We start from the raw sequence: 24,424 nt of genomic DNA, 5'->3' as shown, positions 1-24,424 counted from the left end.
AGCGGGTGTTTGAAGGGGGAGTGAAACCGCCCGCCGCTCTGTGCTGTGACGTTCTCTCCCTTTCTGTCCTCAAGGCCGCAAGGGCCGCTCTACTTTCCCTCTCTTTTTTTTTGTTCAATCTGTGCTGGTCCTGCCCACCGCACCGCACTCCGCACGCCCTGTGTTGGAGGCGGGCCTCTAACCTATGGCTTCGTGAGTGTATTTCCCCAGAAAACGAAGAAAGGGTGCTACAGGTTTATATGCACGTGTGCGTTACGCCAAAACATCCGGGGTATCTCCATGGGCATCCACTTGAGGCGGCATCTCCCAGCTGGGGTGGATGCGGTGGGCGCCCCTCCCCCGGCCCTGAGAAATCGTTTGTCCCTCACCCTCCATCCCCCGCACAAACTCTCACTACACTTTTATCTCTCTTTCACCATTTCCGCGGAGGTGCCTCTCCGCAGCGACGCAAAAATATTCTCTTTTTTTTCACGCTCATTTCGTTTCATGTGCAATTACCTCGCATTCTTTCTTTTGTTATTTCGGGTGCCGTCGTGCACTACCCCCACCCGTCACCTCTTTCCTCTGTCTGTCTTGTTTTCTTGGAAATATGATTCATGCTTGATTGCGAAAGGGCAAAAAAAACAAGTAATGGAAGTGGAGGAGGACAGAGAGGCACTCTGTGAGTAGGCTGATGAGGTGAACACATCCGTTTTTGTTGCAGCTGGTGCTTTTTTTTTACGCGCATGCATTTGTATGCTTGTATCTTTGGTTTTGTTCATGGGCGAAACGGCAGTTTGATGGAGAGCGAAAGAGAGTGATTGATGGCGGGGGTAGGGACGTGCATGCTCGTGGACGTTCTGTGCTGTGTTGTTGTACGTCCAGAATAATGTATTACCTCTTTTTTTTGTTTTGCCCCGCCGCTTTTGTATCCTCGAGTGCTTTCGAGCAGCGGTGGAGTTTTTGCCTCCCTTCTTCCAAAAAGCCCAGTCGGATAGGCTGCCTAATAAAGGACAACAAAAGCGCCACTTGATCTTCCACATATTATCCTCTCTCCCCTACCCTTCCCTTGTCCAGTACCACCACCTCTCCGCCACCTTTCTCTCTCTCTGCTTCGACTTCTTCCTGTATCGCTTTCCTTCTCGCTTGAAGTGTATGTCACTCCCACGAGATGGTGCTGGTGTGTCATAATGAGCGACACAGGGCGAGAAATGTCGTTCCAAAGACGTGGAAGGGTATGTGTCTGTGCTTGTGCGTCTTAGCCGGTGACCGTGCCAAATCTGGCGGACGCGCATATATACAGGACCCATAGGTACCAGAGGATGAGGGTTGGAGAGAGGGTAGAGAGGTGAAAGGCGGTTAATTCGTGCCTTGCTCAAAGACAAGATGGAGATGGAGCAAAATCTCCCTACGCGAGCGATTTGGCAACGCTGGCGGGAAGGACAAGGCTTCTGTGGAGCAGCAGAGCGAATGCACGCGCGTCTGCGGCTCGCGCCAGCTGCTCTGAGGGAAAGCTCCTTCATCTCCTTCGATCGAGCGCGAAGAAGCTCCGCCTGCGTCAAGGTGGGGAACGGGCCTCGAGCGTGCGAGCCAAAGTTGCTTTCCACGGTGGAAATGCCACGCCCGGGCAAGCGCACCGTGACCTGGCGTTGATGTGGCCTCAACTCTGGCGTCTGCAGGAGCGTGCTTCACTATTATGTGGGCGAATTTACTCACAGCATTGTCCCCACTGCTGTCTTCGCTTCACTTTCCTTTGACTTTTTTTGGGAGCGTCATCTCTGCTCAGGTGTTTTCGTGTGTGTGTGTGCTGCTTCCCGTTTCGCCCGCACCATACAGACGGTGAACGGCAACGAAAAGGCACACCATGGCAGGCGGAAGGTAGGTGAAGAACAACTGCGAACAGTATTCATCACGCGCACTGCACTCGCCTGCGCATGTTTGCGTGTACAGCAACCGAAGCCAACGGCCGCAACAGAAGACAACGAAGAGAAGGAAGCTGGACTGCTAGAACGAGCGATCACGAAAAAAAAAAGGAAACCGCCGTTATCCATTCACTTACGCGTTTCTTTCTCCACCTCGCTTCTCCCTACTTTTCCTCTCCCCCCCCCCACCGATAACGCCCACCGACACAACTCGCGCACGATCCTACGTGTGCTAAAAGAAGACAACCTCTTCTTATTCTCTGCGTGATTCACCCCTCGCCACTCGTGAGCCACCGACGCTCTTGCTTTGTGGCCCTCCCCCACGGCACTCGAACATCGCTTTGATCTTCGGCACTGCTTAGCAGAGGTATACGAAAAAAGAAGACGCACGCGCTGAAACGACGAGAGAGGCCGTGGCGGCGTGCGTCCTGCGAGCTCGGAACTTCTCAGAGACTGGCGCAGGGCCTTCGTGATCCGTCTTGTGGACATGACATACGAGGGCACTGCTAGTTGTTCGTTTGGGTGTGAACGAAGGGTACGACTTCAGCTACGACAAGTGAGTAGGCACAAGTTGCTGGCACGCGATCTCGGCGCACCAGCGAAGGTATAATGCACTTTTCGGCTGCCGAGACTGCCGTTGAGCCGCCTGTGCAGCGGCAGCGTTTCGAGGATGAGTCCGTGGAGGAGAAATCGTTGAAGGAGCGTCTGCGGAACTCGTGGCCGCAATTGAACATCACTGATGACGATGGGAAAGGCCCGTCGGTGTCGGCAAACGCTCTGTGGTCGATGCTGTTTGACCACGACCGCGCGCACGAGCATTGCCAAACAGAGCGGTGGACGTTGCGCAGCCGCTTCGGTGCGCACAATCGCTTTGCTCTCTGTGTCACCTTCCACTCCGTGGCCGTCGTCAGTGATGTTGACCCGCCAAAGGAAGACTCTCTGCTGACGCACGCGTGCGTGGTGAACTGGTCCATCACGGACCACGAGCAGAAAAAATACTACCGCTTCTGCGCCGCGGATGACCGTGCACCAGCGCTCTTCTCGATGATGGTTGCCAAGAAGACGATACAAAATCAGCCTGCGATGCTTCAGGCGATGCTGGAGCAGTTCAATAAGGAGCGCCTGGTGCTGCCAGATCAGCTGCTGGACGAGGCTGCTTCGACACGTTTGACGGAGCTCGACGTCCAGTTCGGCAAGAACACACTGAAAGCAGCCGCGCCCGCCGTGAATCGAGTGCATCAACTGCTGGTCCCGAGATACACCCTCCACCTCGAAGGGGTAAGCAGCGAGCACGAGGAGAGCGACTTGTCGAAGGAGGTGCGCGCCGTCGTGGATCTGACGTTCATGCCTCGCAGTATTCCGCCAGCTCTCGGTGGCACGCGTGGCATCGTCTCCACCGGCAACTGGGAGGACGACGAGTTCTCCTACTGTCTTCACCACACTCGACTGCTCGGTGGCTCGCTGCGGGTGACACGCGCCTCCGACAATCTCGAGCTGGCGCGTGAATTGGAGGTAAATCTTGGCAGCGTTTGGGTGGAGCACAGCTTCGGTGGCGTGGTGCCTCGCAGCGTGGAAGAGGCGCGCTTCGTGCGGGACCTCCGCTGCCGCCGTATTGCTGAGGAGACGGAGCACATGGTGCACGACCACTGTCTCATTCGCCTATACGACAAGATGGCACAGTGTTTCAGCATTACTCGTGTTATGTCAGCGGAGACTGGTGCCGTCAAGAGGTGCGACGCCACCGTGCATTCTGCGGCGAGCAAGGAGGCCTTCCAGCACAGCAGCGGCGTCATCATGAACGACGAGACAGACGAGTCGTATATGAGCAGCGAAACGGGAGTCGTGTACCCGACGCGGTGGCGTGTCGAGTGTCCGACGAGCGACGGCTGTCGGGTCGTGCTACGCCTAGCGGCAACGCTGCCGAATCAGGAGATGATCACGTGCCTTGCCCAGCCCAGCGAGTGGGAGGGTACCGTGACTGTGGCAGGCAAGCTGATCATGGCCGACGGCAGCGTCACGGAGGTGAGGGGGGACGGCTTCGTGACGAGCCGCGGACGCGGCAAGCTATACATGGCAAGAGATCTGTTCGGCATGCTGCATGGCCTGGGCTCTGCCGCGATGAAACGGGCAGAGGTGGCGGCGGCGGGGTCGTGGGAGGCAATCGCTGAAGGACCCGGCTTGGTTGCGCTAGCTGCACTGAAGGTGGCCCTGAAGACGCAGCAGTTCGACTTGACACCCTCTCAACAGGTGGTGCTGGCGGCGCTCTTGGGCACGTACGGCTACATTTATCATCACCCTCAGGAGGTGGAGGAGGTGAAGAAGGCGTTGCAGTGGTGCTACAACCGATGGATGACTTTTTACGGCGCTAGCGCGATCAACTACCGGACCCTGACCCTTCGCGCTTTTATGATGCAGGAGCTTTGTGACGTGACTCACGCTAAGTGCGCCGCGTGGATCCAGAAGCGGGCCCAGGCCTTGGATATCGCGGTGCCGGTGTCGTACCTGTTCAACTCCGACGTGGCCGACAGCTGCGTCTTCTCGCTGCCGGCGCGTTGTCTACTGCTGCAACCGCCCTCCATGCTGGAGGTGTCACAGATTAAGGCGCTCATGGCCGGCACCTGGATCATGGACCCGGAGGAGACGGAAGGCAGCATGAACGCCGTGTTGCTAGAGCAGGGCGTCAACGTGTTGCTGCGCAGCGTGAACAGCAAGACGGTGCCGACCTGGGTTGTCCACGTGAACTGCGACAACAAGATTGTGATTGATGAGGTGACCATGCTCGAGCGGCGGCACTTCGTCATCGCGCTCGACGGGACGGAGTGGACGTGGGAGAGTGTCTCGCGCGGCTGGGTGAAGTCACGCTCGTGCATCTTGTCAGGAGGGCGCGAGCTGTATGTGGAGACGGAGGTGCAAGAGGGAATCGAGCGCGTCTGGTACCAGTTCCAGGACGGTGATAAGACGATGGTGCAGAACATCTTCTACTTTACGAACCCGACGACGTCGAAGCCTGTGGCTTCGTGCAAGCGACATTTTAAGATACAGCTCCCCCCTGGGTCTCCAACATCGGCCAAGAAGTAGATCACGGTGCGTGTATGTGTGTGTGTGTGTGCTTTGGGGAGGACGAAGTGAAGGAGCGGCCCCGGCCACAGCGCTTCTCTGCGGGTGGTGGTTCTCCGTCATTGCCCGCGTCGCCCCAAGCAGTGGCTACGCTTTTTTTTTTGGAACAAGGTGTACATGCCACTACCCCCACGCCACTCACGCGTTGCTGCAAGGCGGCCTTGGCGTCGATTGATGATGCGTCCTGGCAGCGATCACTTTTCCGAAGTAGCGGTTCGACATTGTGAGAGAGGGGGTGCAAAAATGTCTCGCACATCGCCTTTCTTATCTCTTCCATGTTGTGCAGAAGACGTTGAGCATTGCTGCATGTGATTACGGTGTGCTGCTGATGACCTGCGGGAAGGTGCGCCACTGCACGTGAGACTCCTTCCGCCCCTTGCCCTTCGCCCAACGGAGGTGCGCGTGTGTGACACACAGAGAAGAAAACTCGGGAGACAGACAACGCAGGCGTCTGCCGTGGAGACGGCGGAGGAGGAGGAGTCGGGGGCAGGAGGGTGGATTCCATCTTGCGAGTGAAACGAGGCGAAAAGAGCGAGAAAGAAAACAAAAACGAAAGAGGCAAACGAAAGGCCCACGCACACGCACATGCATCCTGAAACGAAAACGGAGGGCACATCGAGCATGCACGCGACAAGAGGCAAGCAGGCGCATGCGCTCCACTGGCGTTCTGCCTTGTTTTCCCACTCGATAACACAGCACCACTCCGTTGATCATGAGGGCTCTTTCTGAGCGACTGCCTGTTGCCGTCTACAACGGAGTCGGAAATTTCAAGAGGAAAGGGCAGAGCACGTGTTTTGCTTTTCCAAGTGATACCTCACTCTGGATTAGCTGGCTCCTGTGGAGCAAGCACGCAACACAACCAGTTTCTATGCAGACACAGGGCTGCTCCTAGGCTGATGACCTTCTTTCATCGTCTCCGGATATGTGTATCTTTATCTGCCTCCTCCTGTTTTCGGCTTTGCTTGATTGCTGCGTCTCTTGTTGAGTATGCCACCGTGAAGCCTTTTCTTACAGTTTCTTTCGTTGAGTCTTGTTCCTCTCCACCCTTAGCACAGCGCGCACTAAACACGCGCACGCACAACTGTCAAACTCTCTCCCCCGAACATACCGACATTCTGGCTTTTACGCTCAGCGTCGGTATCAACTTGCTTACAGACAAGTGGCCCGCACTTGCCCTGGCCGTTTTGGTTTTTGTAGTCGCCGGCTTGTTTCCCGTCGGAAGAAAGAAGAAAACGGAGTTCCCGTGCTAGCCTGTGATCGTACCGCCACCTGTCCGCTCTATCCGACGATCCTCCAGCTGCATCTGCACACGGATACCGCGCATCTTCCTGCTTTCTACTTGTCTTCTTCACGCCAGGTTTCTCTGCAGAGCCCGCACAACGTTCGCTGAGCTGTTCCTATTTCGGCGCACTCGGCTGCACTGTCACGTCGTACAGTGTGCTGGGTGCTTCTACGCCTTTTCCCGCCGGCGTTCTATTCCAGTTTTCGTTTTCATCTCGTCCCCGCCTGTCAGACCCTCTCTACGACATCTTCTCGGTAGTTGGAGCTGGCCGTCAAGTCACTGGGGGGGGGGTGTCAGCGACAGCGCCGGAGGAGAAAGACGCGCGCAGAACGCACGTGCTGTTTTTGTCACGCGAGCGCCAGCCGTTCCCCCTTTTTTTTTTCTTGTCTCTCGCCCGTGTCAAGTGTGCGCCAAGGACACGCATCACCTATAAATTCCCGCCTGCATCCACGAACGCATAGCTGCAAACCCCCGAAACACAGCGCACGGCAAAATGGAGGCCGAGAGCAAAGTGTTGATCGACCAGAAGTATCTGGACAAGCAAAGCCGGACCATCGGCACCTATGGCCTCGAGACCATGGCAAAGCTGATCGCCTTCAAGGTTATCATTGTCGGCTGCGGTGGCGTCGGGATCGAGATCGCGAAGAACCTGGCACTCGCTGGCATTCACACCATCCGCTTCTATGACCCTCGGAAGCCGACGGCTCAGGACATGGGCGTGAATTTTGCCGTCACGCCGCAGTCCATGGCATCGGGCAAGACGATGGCGGAGCTGTCTGCCGCCTATATTTCTGAGCTGAACCCAAACACGCGCGTTCGAGTGCTTGCAGAGCTGACGACGGCCACCGTCTCGGACAACGTCGCCCTCATCTTCACGGCCGCCGCGCCGGATCTCAGCCTGACGACGCTGAGCGAATGGAACGCTTTCTGCCACAATCACACGCCGGCCATCTCATTCGTGTTGGCACTTCAAACGGGCACGATGGGTTCCGTGTTCGCGGACCACGGCCCTTCCTTCGTCGTCAAGGACGCCGACGGGCGACCCATGCTACAGAAGCTGATCACGGAAGTCGTGACACTGCGTGACAAGACGGGAGAGATGTACACGCGCATCCGCTACGAGACACCAGAGGGGCAGACACCCGGGGCCTTGCGCGACTATACGCAGATCAAGCTGAGCGAGGTACAGGGACTCCTGAAACCGGACGGCACCTCCGTGAATGGTCAGGTGTATGACGGCGTCGTCTGCCCCTCCGACCCGCGCGATACGGTGCGTGTGTACCCGGCGTTCGAGACGCAGGGGTACAGCCCGTATGAGACAGGCGGCTTTCTTCACGAGTTGAAGGAGGTGAGGGTGCTCTCCTTTCGGCCCCTCAGTGAGGCGCTGGCGGCGCCAGGCGCTTTCGTCCCAGTGAGCCCGATGATGGACAACTCCGAGGAGTCAGTGACCCATGTGACGCTGCATGCGCTGCTGCGTTACGCCGACGCGCACTCGGGAAAGCTGCCTGAGCTGCACAACGCAGCGCAGGCCGCTGAGGTAGTTGAGCTGGCCAAGAAGGTGCTGGAGGAGAATAAGGCGATGCCGGCGCCGCCGGAGCAGCGCACCACCGGCAAGCCCGGCAATGCGGAGTTCCCGTACAAGGTGCCGCCGCCGCCACCGCCGGCGCCGTTGGTCCTCGAAAACCTGGATGAAAAGGCGGTGATGGCGGAAGCGCTCCTCGCCCGTGCTGAGCTGCAACCCCTCGCCTCCTTCTTTGGTGCTGTCGTAGCGCAGGAGATTGTGAAGATTACTGGCAAGTACTCGCCGATTCACCAGTGGTTCCACCTCTCCTGCGCAGCCGTGCGGCCCGAACGAGCCGACCACAGCAGTGAAGAATTCCGCCCGATGAACTCGCGCTACGATCACATCATCTCCATCTTTGGCAAGGGCTTCCAGCAGCTGCTGCAGAACCTGCGCCTCTTCATGGTTGGGTGCGGGGCACTCGGCTGCGAGAACGTCAAGAACTTCGCACTGTGTGGCATCACCTGCGGCACCGGCGGCTCCCTCGTCGTGACCGACAACGACCGCATCGAGGTATCAAACCTCAGCCGGCAGTTTCTCTTCCGCGAGGAGAACGTCGGGCAGCCCAAGTCGGCGGCTGCGGCTGCCCGCATGCGGCAGATGAATCCCGATGCGAACGTGGACGCTCGCCAAGACTTCATTGGCACGACCACCGAGCACCTCTACCCCGACACTTTCTGGCAGTCGCTGAACGTTGTCGTCAACGCGCTGGACAACATAGAGGCCCGCCTCTATGTCGATCAGCAGTGCGTCCGCTTTCAGAAGGTGCTTGTCGAGGCAGGCACAATGGGTACCGGCGGCAACGTCGACATTATCGTTCCCGGCAGGACGTCGTCGTACGCCGACGGCGGCGCGGCGGATCAGACGGGCGGCATTCCCATGTGCACGCTGCGCAACTTTCCGTACATCTACGACCACTGCATAGAGTGGGCCCGCGCGCAGTTCGACGATATGTTCGTGTCCCCAATGCAAACGGCGCAGCAGATCATCGAAGACCCTGCCGCCTTCACCCAGCGCATCCACCACGAGGTTTCTAGTGGTTCAAGCGCTGGCGAGCGGCGTAGCCTCATTGACAAGAACGTGGGCCCGCTCAAGTTGCTGAAGCGGACGCTGACGATTCTTGCCGATGGGCCGACGATGGACAGGTGTGTCGCGCTTGGCTGGGAACAGCTCTTCAAGATGTTCCGTGACCGCATTCTAGATCTTCAGGCGGCCTTCCCGCGCGGCGCCAAAAAGAAAAACGGCGAGGATTTCTGGTCGGGACATCGCAAGTATCCAACAGCGCTCCAGGTGACGGCCGCCGACATTACGACGAATCCAGACGCAAAGAACTTCCTGGTGGCGGCGATCAACCTGTATGCGTGCATGTTCGGGGTGCACCCGCCCAAGCATGAGGCGCGCTTCAACGATGAGAAGAACCGCTGGATGCAGGAGTACCGTACGGACGCGTGGATTCAGGCAGAGGTGAGCAAGCTGTCGACGCCGGCGTACGTGGCTGGCTTCGTCGACAACCTCGACGACGACTTAGCAGCCAATGCGCAGGAGGGCAAGCAAGTTACCATGGAGGAGTCCGAGGCCGAGCTGCAAGGGCTGCTGGCGGATGTTGCCGCTCTGGCAACCAAATGCAAGGGCAGCAGGGCGGCAGCGCTGGAGTTCGAGAAGGACGACGATGATAACTTCCAAATCGACTTTGTCGCTGCGGCGAGCAACCTCCGCGCTGAGAATTACGGAATTCCGACGCAGGATCGGATGAAAGTGAAGCTTGTCGCCGGCAAGATCATTCCTGCCATCGCGACAACAACGTCTGCCGTGACGGGCCTGGGGCTTATCGAGCTCTTCAAGGTCTTGCAGAATAAGGACGTCTCGGTGCTGCGTAATGGTATGCTGGACGTGGGCACGAACAACTACGTTCTCTTTGAGCGCGATCTGCCCATCAAGAACTTCACCAAAGTGGTGGCCACCTACATCCCGGAGCAGGACTACACGTACAAAAAGAAGGTCATTCGCGTGCCGGAGGGGTTCACGAAGTACGACATGATTCGCATCCCTGTCACGCCGGCGACCACGGTGAAGGCGTTTGCGGCGGCGCTCGAGGCTGTGCTAAACAAGACCCTCCCCGATGGTGTCGACCAGGCGTACGAGGTGGACGGGCTCGGTGTCGGCAAGGGCATGCTGTGGAACGGCCGCTCAAGCCACGCAAACACGAATGCGTCGCTCATGAAGGTAATTGAGCAGCAAAAGGCAAGTGAGGCAGGCGGCACGCTACCGGCTCCGTTTTGGCAGAACCGCTTCCAGTTCTGTGACGTGTCCGCGACGGTTTCTATCGACGACGGCGATGACACTGTGGACGAGGTAGATGTGGAGACGGCTACCGTGTGCCTTGAAATTCAGCAGTAGCCGAATCCGAAGCTGCTGACTGCAAGACCCCCCCCCCCGGCGTGCGAGGGGGGAAGGGATAAGGAGAACGGGCTCTTGGCGCACTGAAGTGTGACCTCTGTAGGCGTTCACCCGTTCCGCACAGATCACATATTGCACAAGGGCTGCTGAGCTTTCTCCAGTGAGCAACGTTCTCGCGGGCGCATGTGCCCAGAAGGATTTCAATCGTATTTGTGGATTATCGACGCGGAGCACGAGTCGCGGGCTTTGTCTCCTCGTGTGGAAGGAGGGAAAGATGCACGCTTAGGCAGTGGTGTGCTCTTCGCCGCTGTTACTGCTTCCCTTTGCTTGTTTTGGCACCAGCGCCGGTTGAGCTTCTGCACCAGTACGTGTGTGTGTGTGTGCGGGCGTTTACTTACTTTTTCTTCGCTATCCTTGGGTGCATCGCCGCCCTTGATGGCACCGACCACCTCAGTGTGTGATATCCAGGGGCCTAGTGTCCACATTCTTTGTAGGGGAAGCCAAAAGCCTGCAGCTTCCACTCGGGTACGGCTGTCGGACTCTCGGCGTCGGCGAACGGGTCTGGACGGGCGCGGTGCCGAAGAGACGTGCGGTCATGATCACGTTTGGACCAGCCCACTCGGCATTTGTGTCGACAACGCAACAGAGACATGCTTCCGCCTACAAGTGTTCTTCCGTTGCTGCGCTGCGGCGATGATGAGCGGAATCCTGGACCGAGCCTGCGCGGTGCGCAGTGGAGTGGCAATAACCTGCAAGATGCCAGACACTGTTTGGGTGTACCGGTGCTCTTGACATAGTCGCAGCGCCGCAGAGGTAGGGGAAGGGTGGCTGTTTTGCATATATTCACTGAAGTGCTCATTGTAGGGTGACTCGTTGAAGAAAAGGACAAATTCAAAGTCTTTCGAAGAGCCGCATGTATATGTGTACGTAGCGCGCATCTGTGGCGATGTAGCCATCCTGATTGGCTAGCCGCCATTCGATGGTAAGAGCAGCGGCGGCGAGGGCTTCATCCCCTACAAGTGCGGCAAGAAACGAAGAAAAACAGCGCGAAGACACGAGAGGAAAGGTGAAGAGCTGGTGTTGTGTCCCAGACAGTGGATACCCCTAAATGCTTCCTCTCTGCTCAGTCGAGCGAGAGAGGCCGTGGCGCCTCTTGATGCATGGCGTGTGTTGCTGGTTGCCGTGTGGCGTTCTGCCCACGGGCGGTCTGCACTTTCTTCCATTCTCTCACTGGCTCTCCAAGAGCCTGCCGCTTGAGCCAGTCTCGCCTTGTGAGAGGGGAGCTGTTTGCTTGCAACGCGTGGCACCGCGGAGCTGTCCATTCGCTGTGTATTCGGACTCGCCATTCCTCTGCTTGTTACATCGTCTGCCCTTTCCCGACGTTGACATCCATATCTACATGCGCATGCACACAGACACACGCGCACACACACATACACACACACACACACACATCCTAAAGCTACTGCTTCTTGCATGAAGAGAGTGTGGTGCCCTCTCTTCGACTGCGGCTGTCTTTCTACTCCGTGCGTGTATGTGGTGTGCTTTCTTTTCTCTGTTTTCTGCCGTGCTAGCTACGCTGTCTAGCACGTCTTAGCGTGTGTTTGTGCGAGTGCGTGTGTGTCGTTGCTGTATGCATGGCTGGGTGCAACGTCGCCGGCTGATGCTGCCGTTTTTATTAGCCGTTGCCAGAGCGCAAAGGTCGAGCACACCAGCGTCGATGTTTGCCCACGCTTCTCAGGCGAAGCTGTGAACAACGTGCGCAGGGGCTTTCAGTGCTGCGTAGCGTTAGCAAGGCAACATGCCTGAATCTGCAAAGCCCCCGCGTCACTTGGAGGAAGTATTCCTCTTCATCTTGTCACTGTCGGCGCGTGGAACGGCGAACCGCAGTGTTTACGATCCTTTGTGAACTTCCTTCCGCGCGTTTCATGATCAGACCAACGAGGCGGCTCTCTATTCCCAAGCACTCATAACCGCTGATGTCGAAGCTGCTCATACAATCCGCACGACAATCACGTCAACGCCTGGGAGCCCACAGCGAGGTGCTGTCGCGGCGTCACATGGCCGCGTCGTGCTCGGAGTTGCAGGAACCCACATGATTAACGAGAGCGCGTCCTGCGCCAGTGCGCAGGTGGCCGGCCAAGAGGCTCGAGCCAAGCCCCCCCCCCTCCCTTCCCCGCCAGCTCTGCCTTCTGCTCCCCATTCCCGCTTGCTGGGGGAGCAGACGCCCACGCACCACGGCATTGGAAGCCGGCGCTTCTCTGTCGGAAGCATGGAGATGTCAGACGTGTAGCAGCCGGATGGCCTGGTCGCGCATCCGGTGGACCTCGAAGCGGTGTGACTGACCTTGAGCCGAGTAAGATAGAGATTGAAAGATTGGCCGCGCGCGAGCCGACTTGCTGAGCGGGCCGAGGAACGTCACAGGAATGAACTCCTTTCCTTCGCTGTGATGTGACGTGAGCGAGAAACAGAGCACGGATGAAATGATGCACAACTTGCCTTTGAACAAAGAAGCTGCAACAGACGCCATCCTGTGAGGTAAGAGTCACGGAAGCAGTGTAACGGCCGGCAAACCTCGCGCGCTGCCATGGCCAAACATGTCGGCAACGGCCCGCTTGTGCGGCGCCGCGTCTCTTATAGCTGGGTGTCGTGTTTGTCCCTGTAAGACCGTTGTTGGCTTCCACGATATTGTGCAATATGAGCAGGCACGTGCACGGCTCTGGTTGCCGTTCGTATGTAGCGTTTCGTTGAGTTGTGGCCCCTCTTCTCCGACCCTTTTTTTCAATCGGCACTGTCCAACTACCACCCCACCACCACCACCACCCACCGACCACCACTCTCTCTTACTCATTATCACCGCACCCGACTTCTTCATCCGCGCTCGCGCGCCGCAATGCAGAGAGATCCGACGAACACATCGACGGTGACGCAAAGTACAAAAATCAAAATCAAAAAAAAAAAATGAGCGTGCCCCTTCTTAGACGGCGCTGCATCAACACAAGGAAACACACGAGTAGGTCAATCTGTCCTCTCACCTGTACACAACGAATTGCAACCCGTTGATAGACTTGCTGCTTTGGGCGTGGTGGCCGCTCGCACGCCTGCTGGGCGCGTCTTTTTTTGTCCTCTTGGCGAGCCCCACGCACAGCCTCGTCTGGGCATTTTTCCGCTTCGCATCTATTCAGGTGTGCGGGGCCTGCCGGCCCCTCCCGCTGCTTTTCCTTTTCGTACGCTGTTCTAGCGAGTGACGCTGCACCTTCTCTCCTTCCTTACTGTTCCTTCTTAGTTGTTGCTGTCTGTGACTCTCGCCACCATCGCTCTACCGCCTCGCCACCAGAGGGTACCACATATAGACGTCATAATGGTCGCTTCTATCACATTTCGACTAAAGTCCAGCAACCATGTCGGCACCATCGACATGGAAGGCAGCGTCATGTCGTGTCGTGATGCGCAGCAGGCGATTGCAGCAAAGCTGTGCGCGCCGCCGGAAGAGATCAATGTGTTTCTTGCAGGCAGCACGGCGCTGTTGCACCCAGAAGAGGATCTGCCGGCGTATGCGGTGGTGGATGTAGTGAGGCAAACGCACAGTGGCAAGCCGCTGTTTCTGACACGTCCCAGGCTTCCGCCGCTGTCTTCCTCTCTAGATAGCATCCCTACCTCCTCTGGATTTGGAGGCCCAGCCGGTTTTGGTGACGGGCATGCGCTGACGGAAGAAGAGCGACTCGCGCAGCTGCAGGCGGAGGCTGCCCTCGACACGGGCATTGACGAAGTGAGTAGTCGCTTTCGTCGAGGCGGGCGCGGTGGGCGTGGGGGCATGGGCGGTGGCCGTGGCGGCATGGGCGGAGGCGGCGGGAGCGACCTCTTCTTGGGCGGTGGCCGAGGCCGCGGTGACGCGGTGCGCGCCAACATGGAGGATAACTTTCGACCTCCGCCAAAGGGGTACATCTGCCACAACTGCGGCAAGGGCGGCCACCTGATTCAGCACTGCCCGTCGGCAAAAGGTGGCAAGGCGATGAAGGTGCTTTCGTTTCCGGTGGGGATCCCTGAGAGCATGCTGGTAGAGTGCACTATGGACGACCCAGCACCCAAGTTCATCACGCGCGACCACCGCCTGGTGAAGCGCCGCGTAGACCCCTCGGTGTTCACCGCCATTTCCGTCGCCGGCATCGGCGGCGCCGTCTCCGGCGATACCGTGCGCGACGACGATCTGCATGAGATGGCTCTCAGTCGAGAGAATGCTACGGAGCCTGCGAAGGTAAACAGTGCTTCGGCCACCACTGCGGAAGCATCGTCGCCAACAAAGCCCACGGATGTGGCGCTAAGCTGCGTCGTGCACAACGGCGTCGCCCGCGAGGCGATGAAGCTGCCGTGCTGTGGCCGCCTCATGTGCCAGGGCTGCTTTACCAAGATGGCCGAGGAGGCGTTGGACGAGACACGTAGCCTGGACGACGAGGACGACGGCGGCGTAGTCTGTCCTGGCTGCAAGGAGCCGCTCATCATGGATGAGGTGGTGCCGGCAACGGAGGAGCGAGAGAGGATCAAGCAGCTTCTGCGCGAGCGCAAGCGTGAACGTGACGCGCAATGAAGTTCGGTGTGTTGCTTTTCCCTTTCTCTGTTTGGCTGCGGCCCTCCTCTGGCGGCGTCGCTTCCCTTGATGGGGCTGCCACATGTTGGCAACTCGTGATCGAGCGCCTATTGTTGTCGTCCCTTTGTGCTTTCCTCGTCTATCCGTGCCCATCATTTGACAGGTGGAGAGAACAAGAAAGACCCGCCAAGCCACGTGTACTACTACCCGCTCCCCCCTAAACTCGACGAACAGCAGCGACGAAGGCAATAACAAAACGCGAATGTGAGCTGGCGCGTTGACGATGCGCTTCCAACACTTTATCACACGCACCAAAGCCCAGCATCCGTGCACGTCTTGGGATCGGATCTTTTTTTTCTCTGCAACCAAAAAGGGAGCCTGGTCGAGAACACAACTGAAGAGAACGGCTCACGTGCGCCTGCGGGGCGGTCACCTTACCGCGAACGCATCCCTGCAGCTGCGAGTTGCTGACGGTTTCACAGGGGCTGGCGCGGACGACTCTATCGTTTCTTCGGTCTCGGTGCAGTGATCGTGCCTCCTCGACCTGGTTCTTGGCCCGCTCTCGTAGAGTGTTGAACTTCATACCCTTCATTCTCTGCGTTTCCCTATTTTTTTTTCCGCAGGTGTCACACGCAACCACAGCTCCCCCACCCGCCCACCACCACCACTTCCTCCTCCTCGGATACCCTTACAGGCCTTAGAACACCCTTCGTAGTGCTTTCTTTTGTTTAGTTTTGTCTCTCGCGTCGTTGCGCGCATTCGCTGCTCGCGCGCGCGTGTGCCAATCGCATTGGTGAGGTACCCTCTGAAAGGAAGGGAACCTCTTCGTTGTGGTTCTAGTAGTGGGCGTTGTAGAAGGAGCTTTAGGCTCGGGAGAACAACTCCCCGCCCTCTGCACCTGCTCTTTTCTCTTGTGTGCGAGCGTGAGTCTTTGTGCGTGGGAAGGGTGCAGGCACGATCGCCTGTGTGCGCCGTCCATCCCATATCTCTGAGACGCGCTCGGTAGCCACTAAACACAGCCGGAGAAGCACAGATAGACACACACAGACACACACAGTCTCACCTCTTTCCCTTTGTGTGTTCGTTTTCGAATTTGTGCCTATCGCTTCACTAGGGAACAGATAAGCGGAAGAGGTGATGTTTAGCCGTGAACCTTGAACTGCTGGCACTATCCTCTCCGTTGCGCGTTCGCTCTATCTATTTCTCTGCAGCTCACCGTGTAGGAGCACTGCGCCTTCTTTTTCAAGTAGTGGCCGTTATATACGTTTACGATTTGCGTGTGCTACTCTTCTCCATCGCATCCACTTGAGGTTGTGGAGGGTTTATGCGTGGGCATGTATGCGTATGTGTGTTAGCCTCTCCTTGTCTCCCCCTCTTTTGTTCGTATCATAGCTCTCTCTTTTTCTCTCTCGTCGTGTTTGCCCGGTCGCTGCCCTTTCTTTTCCCGCCGCCACTTTGCCGAAAGCACTGCTCCGACTTATCACGTCTGCACAGCGGCCGCTAACTCATTCCGTCGGCTACTTGCGTCTCTCCACCAGCTATGACCAGCGTCTTCACCTATGGTGCCTATGGCCCCAACCCCATGGCTAAGAAGTACGGCGAGATGGCCGTGAAGTCGTCGAAGTGCGGATCGAAGAACTTTGTGTACACCAAGGCGCACGATGATCCGCATAGCTTCCCGCGGCACCACCATCGCCAGGGCGACAACCCCGTGCGGCTCTCCTTCACGTGGGCTCGCTGGCGGTGGATAGTGCATGACTTTCGCATGTTCGGCCTCTTTGGCGCTCTGCGGAGGCACTACTACATCGGTGAGGCCTGGCGCCGCAAGGATGAGAAGATCTTTGTCGGAAAGGACGAGAACGGCAACAAGTACTGGCAGAGCCGTCGTGCACAAGGTACGTACTTTGTACGCATACTCGAGCCGGTTGATCCGCACTGGTTCCGCGGCCAGTCTCCACACGCAGCCAGCCCGATGTGGCTGAAGTGGATGCAGGGTGGCGCCGCGCACACTCCGGCGCAGATGAAGGCGCGTGGTGAGTGGGGGTACAACTCTCGTCTTGGAATCCCCATGCCGTTCAACATCAAGTACAACGAGTGGTCGCCGCTCAACGCCGGCAACATCTACACACGCGATCCGATGTGGGTAGCCACGACGGGTCTCCTCGTCAATCCGGAACGCCGCGCACTGCAGGAGGCGGGCTTCTCGCGGTGGATGTGGCAGAAGGGCCTGCCGGTCTACATGCCCTTTTGCGGTGTGCATGACTACTCGGATGAGCTGGTGGAGGAGTTCTACCGTGGCCAGTGGGCCTTTGGCCACGAGAGCAAAGGTAACGATCATGATGAGTGGCGCAACTAATCGGTACAAGTGGACGGCCACGCAGGCGGCAGTGTGTGTGTGTGTGTGTACTTGTCTGCTCTGCGTGTTTTTCTTTTTGAAGAAAAAGACAAGGTGCGGCTTGCCCATTATCGCACGTAGGTCCTCCTCCCCCTCCCTCCCTCTTTGCTGTTTCGGTGCCGTAGAAGATGTGCCTCCTGCTCCCGCGTCGCTGGCTCTTAACATCTCAGATGCGGTCCTCTGGTGTTTCTGCTGTAGTTTCTTTGCTTGCTCCTTCCGGCCCAATGGAGTGGCCTCGTGGACCGCGGTGTGCGAGCGTGATTTCTTCTTTCGGGCCGCATCACATGTGCGTTTTGCTTCTTTCACGGTGCTGTGTCCCACACCTCCTCACTTTCCATCCTTTCCTATCCGAGTGCTGCCGCCCGTGTTGAGGATTTCATGGAGCGGGCCATCTGTGTTGTTGTCTCGTGCGTCCACACGGCGAATGAGCACGTGCCGAAGAAAAAAAAAGCAAAAGAGCAAGGGACACGCTCGCTCCAATAAGCGACGCACGATCCAGCAATCGAGAAGCGATCAATGACCATGGTTGGCGTGCTCGGTGGGTTTCTCACCTGCCGCTGTCTACTTGCTGATTAGCGCGGTGACGGCGGGCGTGAACATGTGTCCTCGTCACGAGCAACAAGAGAAAGCGAGGGGAGCCTATACCACTTTGGCGGCGCCGTGCTCGCCGACTTGCCAAAGCCGAATTCCTGCGACGCTACCCCTCACCACCCCACCCCTTTCGGCGACTGAGCGCTTTACTCGGGCTTTACTGACCTCTCCGTGCTTGTCGTGTTCTTTCCACCTTGTTCTCTCTGCTCGCATGTCCACTTCATCCCTTCGCCACCTCGTTTTGGGAAACCTCGATCAAGCATTCGTTTAGTCCGAAGGTGGAAGTGGCTTCTGCCTCGGAGCGGTAATACACCCGCTGTCGTTGTCGTGGTGGGCGCGTATGCCACTCCGTCTTTTCCCTGGATGGGCCCCATCGACTTCAAGGCCCAGGGCCCACTTAGGCAATGAGTCATTCGAGCGCACGGCAGCAGGGGGCGGGCGAGAAGGAAGAGATCAGGCGCATCAATCGTGAGTTGCAGCGCAACCTCATCTTGGAAACGGCCTTGATTGCCTTCGCCCTTGGTGTGCTGGCCTTGGCCGGCGTACTTCTCGCTGCACATGGATGGCACACGCACAACGACAGCCTATTCGCTCTTGGGCTGTATATTCTTGCTGTGCATATTGCCTTCCATGTCCTGGAGTTCCTTGTTGCCGCGTTCACTCGCCCTCACGACACCCACCCGGATGCCTTCATGGTGTTTCACTCGATACCGTACCTCATCGCGAGTGGAACTGCGCTGCTGGAATTTTTTGTGGAGGCATACGCCATCCCTGAGAGGTGGAAACTGGACCCCACTCGCCATACGCTGCTTGGTTTTTTCTTGCGAGTGAACTACACCTCGGCGCTGCTCTTCACATTTCTTGTCCTTGTTTTCTACGGCATCCGCGTCGTGTCAATGCTGCAGTGCGGCTCCAACTTTTCCCTCATGATTGAGCATGAGCGGCACTCCGGCCATCAGCTTGTAACGCATGGCCTGTACCGATATCTGCGCCACCCGGCCTACTTTGGATGGTTTTGGCGCACGTGTTGCGCGCAGTGGATTCTGGCAAACCCGGTCTCCGCCGTGGTCCACACGGGGGTAACCTGGTACTTCTTCCGGTACCGCATCGCCTACGAGGAGGCCACGCTGCAGCGACCAGACTACTTTGGGGAGGCGTACAAGAGATACAAGGTGCGCACCATCGTCGGGATTCCGTTTTTGTAAGCAGCGTCTGCTTCATGAGGCTGTATACTCGCCGTGCATCGCGCCTTGGCGGAGCGTCAGAAAGGAGACTGAGGCCTGCGCCGCGCGTGTTGTGTGTGCGTGTGTACCTCTATGGAGCTCCTCTTGTGCTATGCCCTCACAACACTGACGCGTCGTAGTGCAGAGCCAAAACGCGCACCGATGAAGTCATAAAAAAGCAAGATCAGTAGAGATAAATAAAAAAAAAAAAACAAGACACGGCGTAAACGTGCATTGATGTGATGTACCGCTGCTCATGCGACTTTATACCCGGAGTTTTCACCTTCCGTGCGATCCTACCAAGTCTGCGGGGCGACCGCAGACATGCAGCTCACTAGCCACGCTATGAGCGCACTCCTCACTTTCATGGGCCTCCTGCCATGATGCACGTTTACGAGGCTCACCTGTACCGTGGCGCTTGTCTCTGCGTTGATGTATTTTTGTCCCTCACCCCCTTTCTTGCTTTTTTTGTTCTACATGCATTTTGCTATACTGTTTTTTGGTGCGAAGGTTGTTGCGCCGCCTTGTCCTTTTCTTTTGTTTTTCTCTGCCGGTGAGTCACAGATACGCACGCAAGCCCTCGGCGCGCCATTTCTGCCGCGGCAAGCTGTGACAGGGCGACCCCTACCCCACTTACACATTAGATCTAAAAACGCGCAAGCTGATCATATATATATATATATATTCTCTATGTACAGGCGCACACACGCATCGCGCGCAATGCACCCGATCTTCGACTACATCTTGTCTATTCACTACCTGCCGGCCGGGTCGTCGGTGCTGCTGTCATGCCTTGCGGCGGCGTGGGGGGTGGATTGGAAGACGTGCCTCATGATGACCTGTGTGGGCTCACTTGTGACGTGCGCCGCCTTCTACGTTCAGCCCTTGCAGTGCTTTTCCCCGCTCGGGGGAAAGTTCAACGTGGGCACGCGTGAGGTGTGTGGTGAGCGCGGTGCCATGAAGCCCCCTGTCACCATCGTCTACCCGACCACCAGCGGCACGCCGCGGAGCGGAATCCAGTACATTCCGTTTGGCGAGCGCGGTTACCTGGCTGGCATGGCCAGCTACAGTAAAGTTCCCTACGCACTGGTGAAAGACCTTTGCCTTCTGCGCAGGAAGATGCGACCCGACGCGGAGCCGGCGCCGCTCTTCCAGCACGATGGCATCCCACGCCCGATGATCGTGTTCAGCCACGGTCTTGCCGGATTTCCGCACTTGTACAGCACACTGCTGATGGACCTCGCTGCGCGCGGTGCCGTCGTGTTTGCCCTGTCGCACATGGACGGCAGCGCTGCTTTCTGCCGCGACGCCGGGAGGGAGATTCGCATTTCGCTGAACACCCAGGTAGGCTGGACCACGGAGGATCGCGCTCCGCAGCTAGAGGTTCGCATCCGAGAGACCCTCAACACAATCAAGCGCATCCGCAGCGGCGAGCTACTGCTCGCGCTCGGGTACGACAAGGAGACGGTGGACACGTACATCGCAAGGGAGCCGCGCGTTCACCTCGTTGGGCATTCGTTTGGCGGCGCGACATGCCTGGCGGCTGCCCTGAATGACACGCAAGACGCGAGTGAAAGGGGCGGCGTGAGCAGCGTCGCCAGCACTGTCGTCTACGACCCGTGGATGATCCCGCTGCGGAAGACGATGTTCTACGACAAGCTCACGGACAGGAAGCAACCGGTCCACTTCACCACACCAACGCTGCAGATCTTCTCTGAGGAGTGGGTGCGGAGCAAGGAGCAGCACGCGTTCTTTGAGGAGGTCAAGGCCATCGTCGATGCGCAGCCGCGCTCGACTGAGGAGAGCGCTCTTGTGGCAGCAGTCGACGCCAAGCTGAAGGTAATGAAGACGTCATGGTACACGATAAAGGACTACCGCGGCACTGGGCACTTGACGTGCACGGACGTCTCATTGTTCAGTCCGGTGCTGTACCGCGCCGCTTACATGACGGCGTCACCGAGAGGCTGCATTGTAGCGTTCGCAGCAGACACACTGCGGTTCATTGAAAAGGTCTCCGGCCCGTTGCCCCTCGACACCAAACTTCTCAACGACTCGGCGCTCGCCGCTGCGCTGAGGGGGTAAAGGTTGTTTGCCACTTTACACGCCGAGCCACCATAAGCTGTCTCCCTGTTTCCGGCCATGCCAGCAACGAGAGGCAGAGATGCAGAGAACCGTAGTCCACGAAAACAGCGATGCGAGTCCTCGCACGGTGGCAAGCTAGCTGGGTGATGAAAACAATGCGACTTCTGCTTTACGAGGGCTATTGAAGTGCTGCCAACTCTCTCTCCCTCATACACACGCAGAAACAGCGAGCTCTCTTGAGATCGCTTGACACACTCCCGAGGTGGTTTGCCTCTTTCTTTCCGTTTTAAGAGTGTGTCGGACTGTCGTGCGGCGCTACTGCACACCGCTGTCTTAACCGCGCGTCTCTTATTTCACCATGATGTCTCCCTACCCACCCATGCAGCTCATCGGTGCGCAGCGCAAAGGGGTGCTGCGCGACCGTTGCCGGCGTATGGCGCCAAACAAAAAAGCAAAAGGAAGTCGTCAAGCTCGTTCCTTTTACCGTTCTCTTTTTTTTTCTTCCGATGTTGCAGATGGGAGAATTCTGGCGTGGGTCCGCTATCGCTGCCGCTGGGCCAATAGACCATTCGCACACTATTCTGCTCTCGGCCAAGTCACTGTAGCGCGAAAGAGCAAGGATAAAGAATAAGCAAGTGAAACACCGTGCGCCAGTTTAGTCTGTATTCCTCCAGGGGCAAGAGTGGGCCTTAACCCTTGTGGCGGAATGCGCGACAGTCACCGAGAAGATAGCACATACACAACCGTCTGCTTGCGCCGCCTTCTTATTATTGAATGTCAAAACACATATTGAGAGACCCATGTCACGAGCCGCCGCGCCAGATCACGGAATAGCGCGACTTGCAGCAGCTCTGGGCGCAGGAGCACGGCACGCAGGCCGGGTCTCAGAGGGCCCTGCCCCGAGGCTGGCCCGCCTCCTCCTCGAGCTCGTGCGGCGTGCGCGGTGGCCGCCCCCTGTTACGCGGGCGACAGAGACGCCGTCGCCACTGCCCTGGAGCGCAGGACGCTGCAGGCGACCCTGCTTGGATCGAGGCATGCGCCCCAGCGGAGGCCCGTCTGGCGCCCGAGGCGCGCGGCTCGATTTCGCGGCAGAGGGCGGTGCGCCCTAGACGACCAGAGTGTAGCCGTGGTGCCGCAGAGGTGGGTGAGCTGTGGTTGCGTGTGCGCTCATTCGTTGGCGTGTGCGTGGTAGAACAACACGCTGGAAGCAAGCGAGGATCCCTCTTCAACTGATTACCGGAGCGAAATGAATGCTTTCTTTTGCGACGTTATCTGGACTCTCTGCTGCTGCCCACGTATGCTCTTGCTATGCGCCTCACTCTGCTGGCCTTTGTTTCTTTTTTTTTTCTTCTGCCCTTCCTCCTTTCTATCAATCACCACTTCTTCACGCGTGCATCGTGACGAATCCGACATTACCCACACGCCCAGATATCTTTGATGTTTGCACTGCCAACCCATCGCACCTCTGCTTGTGGCTTTCTTGCCTCACATCGCTTCAGTTGCTGACTTCGACGTGACAAGTTTCATTCTCCTCCTGCGTTTTTGTGTTTTCTTTCACAAAAGAGCTCGACAAGTGCAAGGAAAATGCCGTCTCGTCGTATGCTGCACACCATGATTCGCGTCGGCGACCTCGACCGCTCCATCAAGTTCTACACGGAGCGTCTGGGCATGAAGGTGCTACGGAAGTGGGATGTTCCGCAGGACAAGTATACCCTCGTCTTTCTTGGCTACGCACCCGAGATGAGCTCGACGGTTCTGGAGCTGACGTACAACTACGGTGTCACATCCTACAAACACGACGAAGCGTACGGTCATATTGCTATCGGGGTGGAGGACGTGAAGGAGCTGGTGGCTGACATGCGCAAGCATGACGTGCCGATCGACTACGAAGACGAGAGCGGCTTCATGGCGTTCGTGGTCGACCCGGATGGGTATTACATTGAGCTGCTCAACGAGAAGATGATGATGGAGAAGGCGGAGGCGGATATGAAGGAGCAGGGCACTGCCTAAGGTCCCCAATTCTTTTTTTGCTGCGCTTCCTCCCTGTCTGCCTCGCTGACCACGATTCGTTCGCTCCGCCCTTCTGGCCTGGTGATTGCCGCCGCTTGTGTCGGCCGTGCTCGACCTTTCTGCGCCACTAATGCATGTCTTCCGCCTTATGTGGTTGGCCTTCGCACACCCGCCTGCCATGTGTTAGCGCTCTCTTCTGTCGCCGCGACAATCCTCTCTACCACCGTTTGCGGAGGAGTTCGGCCAACTGCTGTTTTCTCTCAAGGTGGAGGAGGAATCTCGGCCGGAGTGTGGCGAGGATGGTAATGGTTGAGGGGGCTTCGCTCCTTCTCCGTGACCTTTTCCTGCCCTCACCTCCTTCTTTCGATGATTGGTGCCGTCCCGAGCGTGCGCACGAAGATGGCCTGGCAGACCGTCTCGAGTACTCCACGCAGCTGACCAGGGGGGAGGGAGCCAGAGACGGACTGCTTAAATCTTTCGAACAATCTCTTGTGGCTCTCCAGCTTATCTTTGTTCTCCTCATGGAAACCGCGTCGCATGCCCCACCGACGCCAGCATTCTTGCAGTATCAGCTACGGCGCAGCAGGCAACTTCTCGCACTGTTGAGCGACCTTTTCTTTCCTGCGTTCTCTTTTTCGCACGGGACGGGCTGCGGCTTATGCGCGCGTGCGTGTGCTGCGTAGCAATCCGGCTGTCGGCAAAGCAAAGCGGGGCGTGAGGGGAAGGGCTATCGGGGAGCGACACGAATGCCACCCCGATGTTTCTGAAGTGGTGAGACCAGGCAGAGGTCGAGCGAGGGGAAAATGCCGCTTTCTTGTTTTGCTCGCTGCGGTCGAGCAGAACACCAAACGACAAACGCGGTGCGGCACACTACGATACAAGATGCCGCGCAGAAGGCACCCCGCAGCAAAAGATCATACATGGGGGCTGAAGAGACGACGGCAGACCCGCCTCGCACAGGCCCGCACCGGTACCTGTCTGTGCTTCGCATTCCTGCAGCGGCGGGTCGCCGGCAGTGGCGGCATGGGACGCATGTGGCGTGCTCTCAACTGCTGCGCTAGCGTTGCAGCACCCCGCCCACTCGCCAGACCCGGCACCTCCGCCTGTGTCGGCTATGAGAACGCTTGATCCGGCGCGGTGCCTCGTACGCTATGTGAGATTCACTGACTTTTCGAAGCAGACGACGTTGCGGGCCGTCATCTTGCACAACGCTGCGACACGCCTCACACACACGCTGCACCGGGGCTCCGCCGTCTGGTGTCCATCGCTGCCCCGCCCCA

At 57.8% G+C, this 24,424-nt stretch overlaps 7 protein-coding genes across 7 annotated transcripts; all 7 read left to right on the top strand.

Moving 5' to 3' along the window:
* Positions 1-2,510: 2,510 nt before the first annotated feature.
* LDBPK_353120 (hypothetical protein, conserved) lies at positions 2,511-4,979 on the top strand (the record flags this gene model as incomplete). The annotated part of the gene is made up of 1 exon (XM_003864843.1): positions 2,511-4,979. One exon carries the CDS (start codon positions 2,511-2,513, stop codon positions 4,977-4,979), a length of 2,469 nt encoding a protein of 822 aa, XP_003864891.1.
* Positions 4,980-6,793: 1,814 nt separating this feature from the next.
* LDBPK_353110 (ubiquitin-activating enzyme e1, putative) lies at positions 6,794-10,258 on the top strand (the record flags this gene model as incomplete). Its single annotated transcript, XM_003864842.1, has 1 exon — positions 6,794-10,258. The coding sequence occupies one exon, from the start codon at positions 6,794-6,796 to the stop codon at positions 10,256-10,258; it is 3,465 nt and encodes a 1,154-aa protein (XP_003864890.1).
* Positions 10,259-13,619: 3,361 nt separating this feature from the next.
* On the top strand, positions 13,620-14,843 carry LDBPK_353100 (hypothetical protein, conserved; the record flags this gene model as incomplete). The annotated part of the gene is made up of 1 exon (XM_003864841.1): positions 13,620-14,843. One exon carries the CDS (start codon positions 13,620-13,622, stop codon positions 14,841-14,843), a length of 1,224 nt encoding a protein of 407 aa, XP_003864889.1.
* A 1,540-nt stretch (positions 14,844-16,383) lies between these two features.
* On the top strand, positions 16,384-17,199 carry LDBPK_353090 (hypothetical protein, conserved; the record flags this gene model as incomplete). Its single annotated transcript, XM_003864840.1, has 1 exon — positions 16,384-17,199. One exon carries the CDS (start codon positions 16,384-16,386, stop codon positions 17,197-17,199), a length of 816 nt encoding a protein of 271 aa, XP_003864888.1.
* A 1,034-nt stretch (positions 17,200-18,233) lies between these two features.
* Positions 18,234-19,034, top strand: LDBPK_353080 (prenyl protein specific carboxyl methyltransferase, putative; the record flags this gene model as incomplete). Its single annotated transcript, XM_003864839.1, has 1 exon — positions 18,234-19,034. One exon carries the CDS (start codon positions 18,234-18,236, stop codon positions 19,032-19,034), a length of 801 nt encoding a protein of 266 aa, XP_003864887.1.
* A 738-nt stretch (positions 19,035-19,772) lies between these two features.
* Positions 19,773-21,134, top strand: LDBPK_353070 (phospholipase A2-like protein, putative; the record flags this gene model as incomplete). Its single annotated transcript, XM_003864838.1, has 1 exon — positions 19,773-21,134. One exon carries the CDS (start codon positions 19,773-19,775, stop codon positions 21,132-21,134), a length of 1,362 nt encoding a protein of 453 aa, XP_003864886.1.
* A 1,599-nt stretch (positions 21,135-22,733) lies between these two features.
* Positions 22,734-23,144, top strand: LDBPK_353060 (glyoxalase I; the record flags this gene model as incomplete). Its single annotated transcript, XM_003864837.1, has 1 exon — positions 22,734-23,144. The coding sequence occupies one exon, from the start codon at positions 22,734-22,736 to the stop codon at positions 23,142-23,144; it is 411 nt and encodes a 136-aa protein (XP_003864885.1).
* Positions 23,145-24,424: the final 1,280 nt, after the last annotated feature.

This window comes from Leishmania donovani, chromosome 35 (genome assembly GCF_000227135.1).
Source record: "Leishmania donovani BPK282A1 complete genome, chromosome 35".
Classification (NCBI taxonomy): Eukaryota; Euglenozoa; class Kinetoplastea; order Trypanosomatida; family Trypanosomatidae; genus Leishmania; species Leishmania donovani.
Note: the sequence above shows the minus strand (reverse complement) of the source record. Positions and strands in the feature narration are given on the sequence as shown.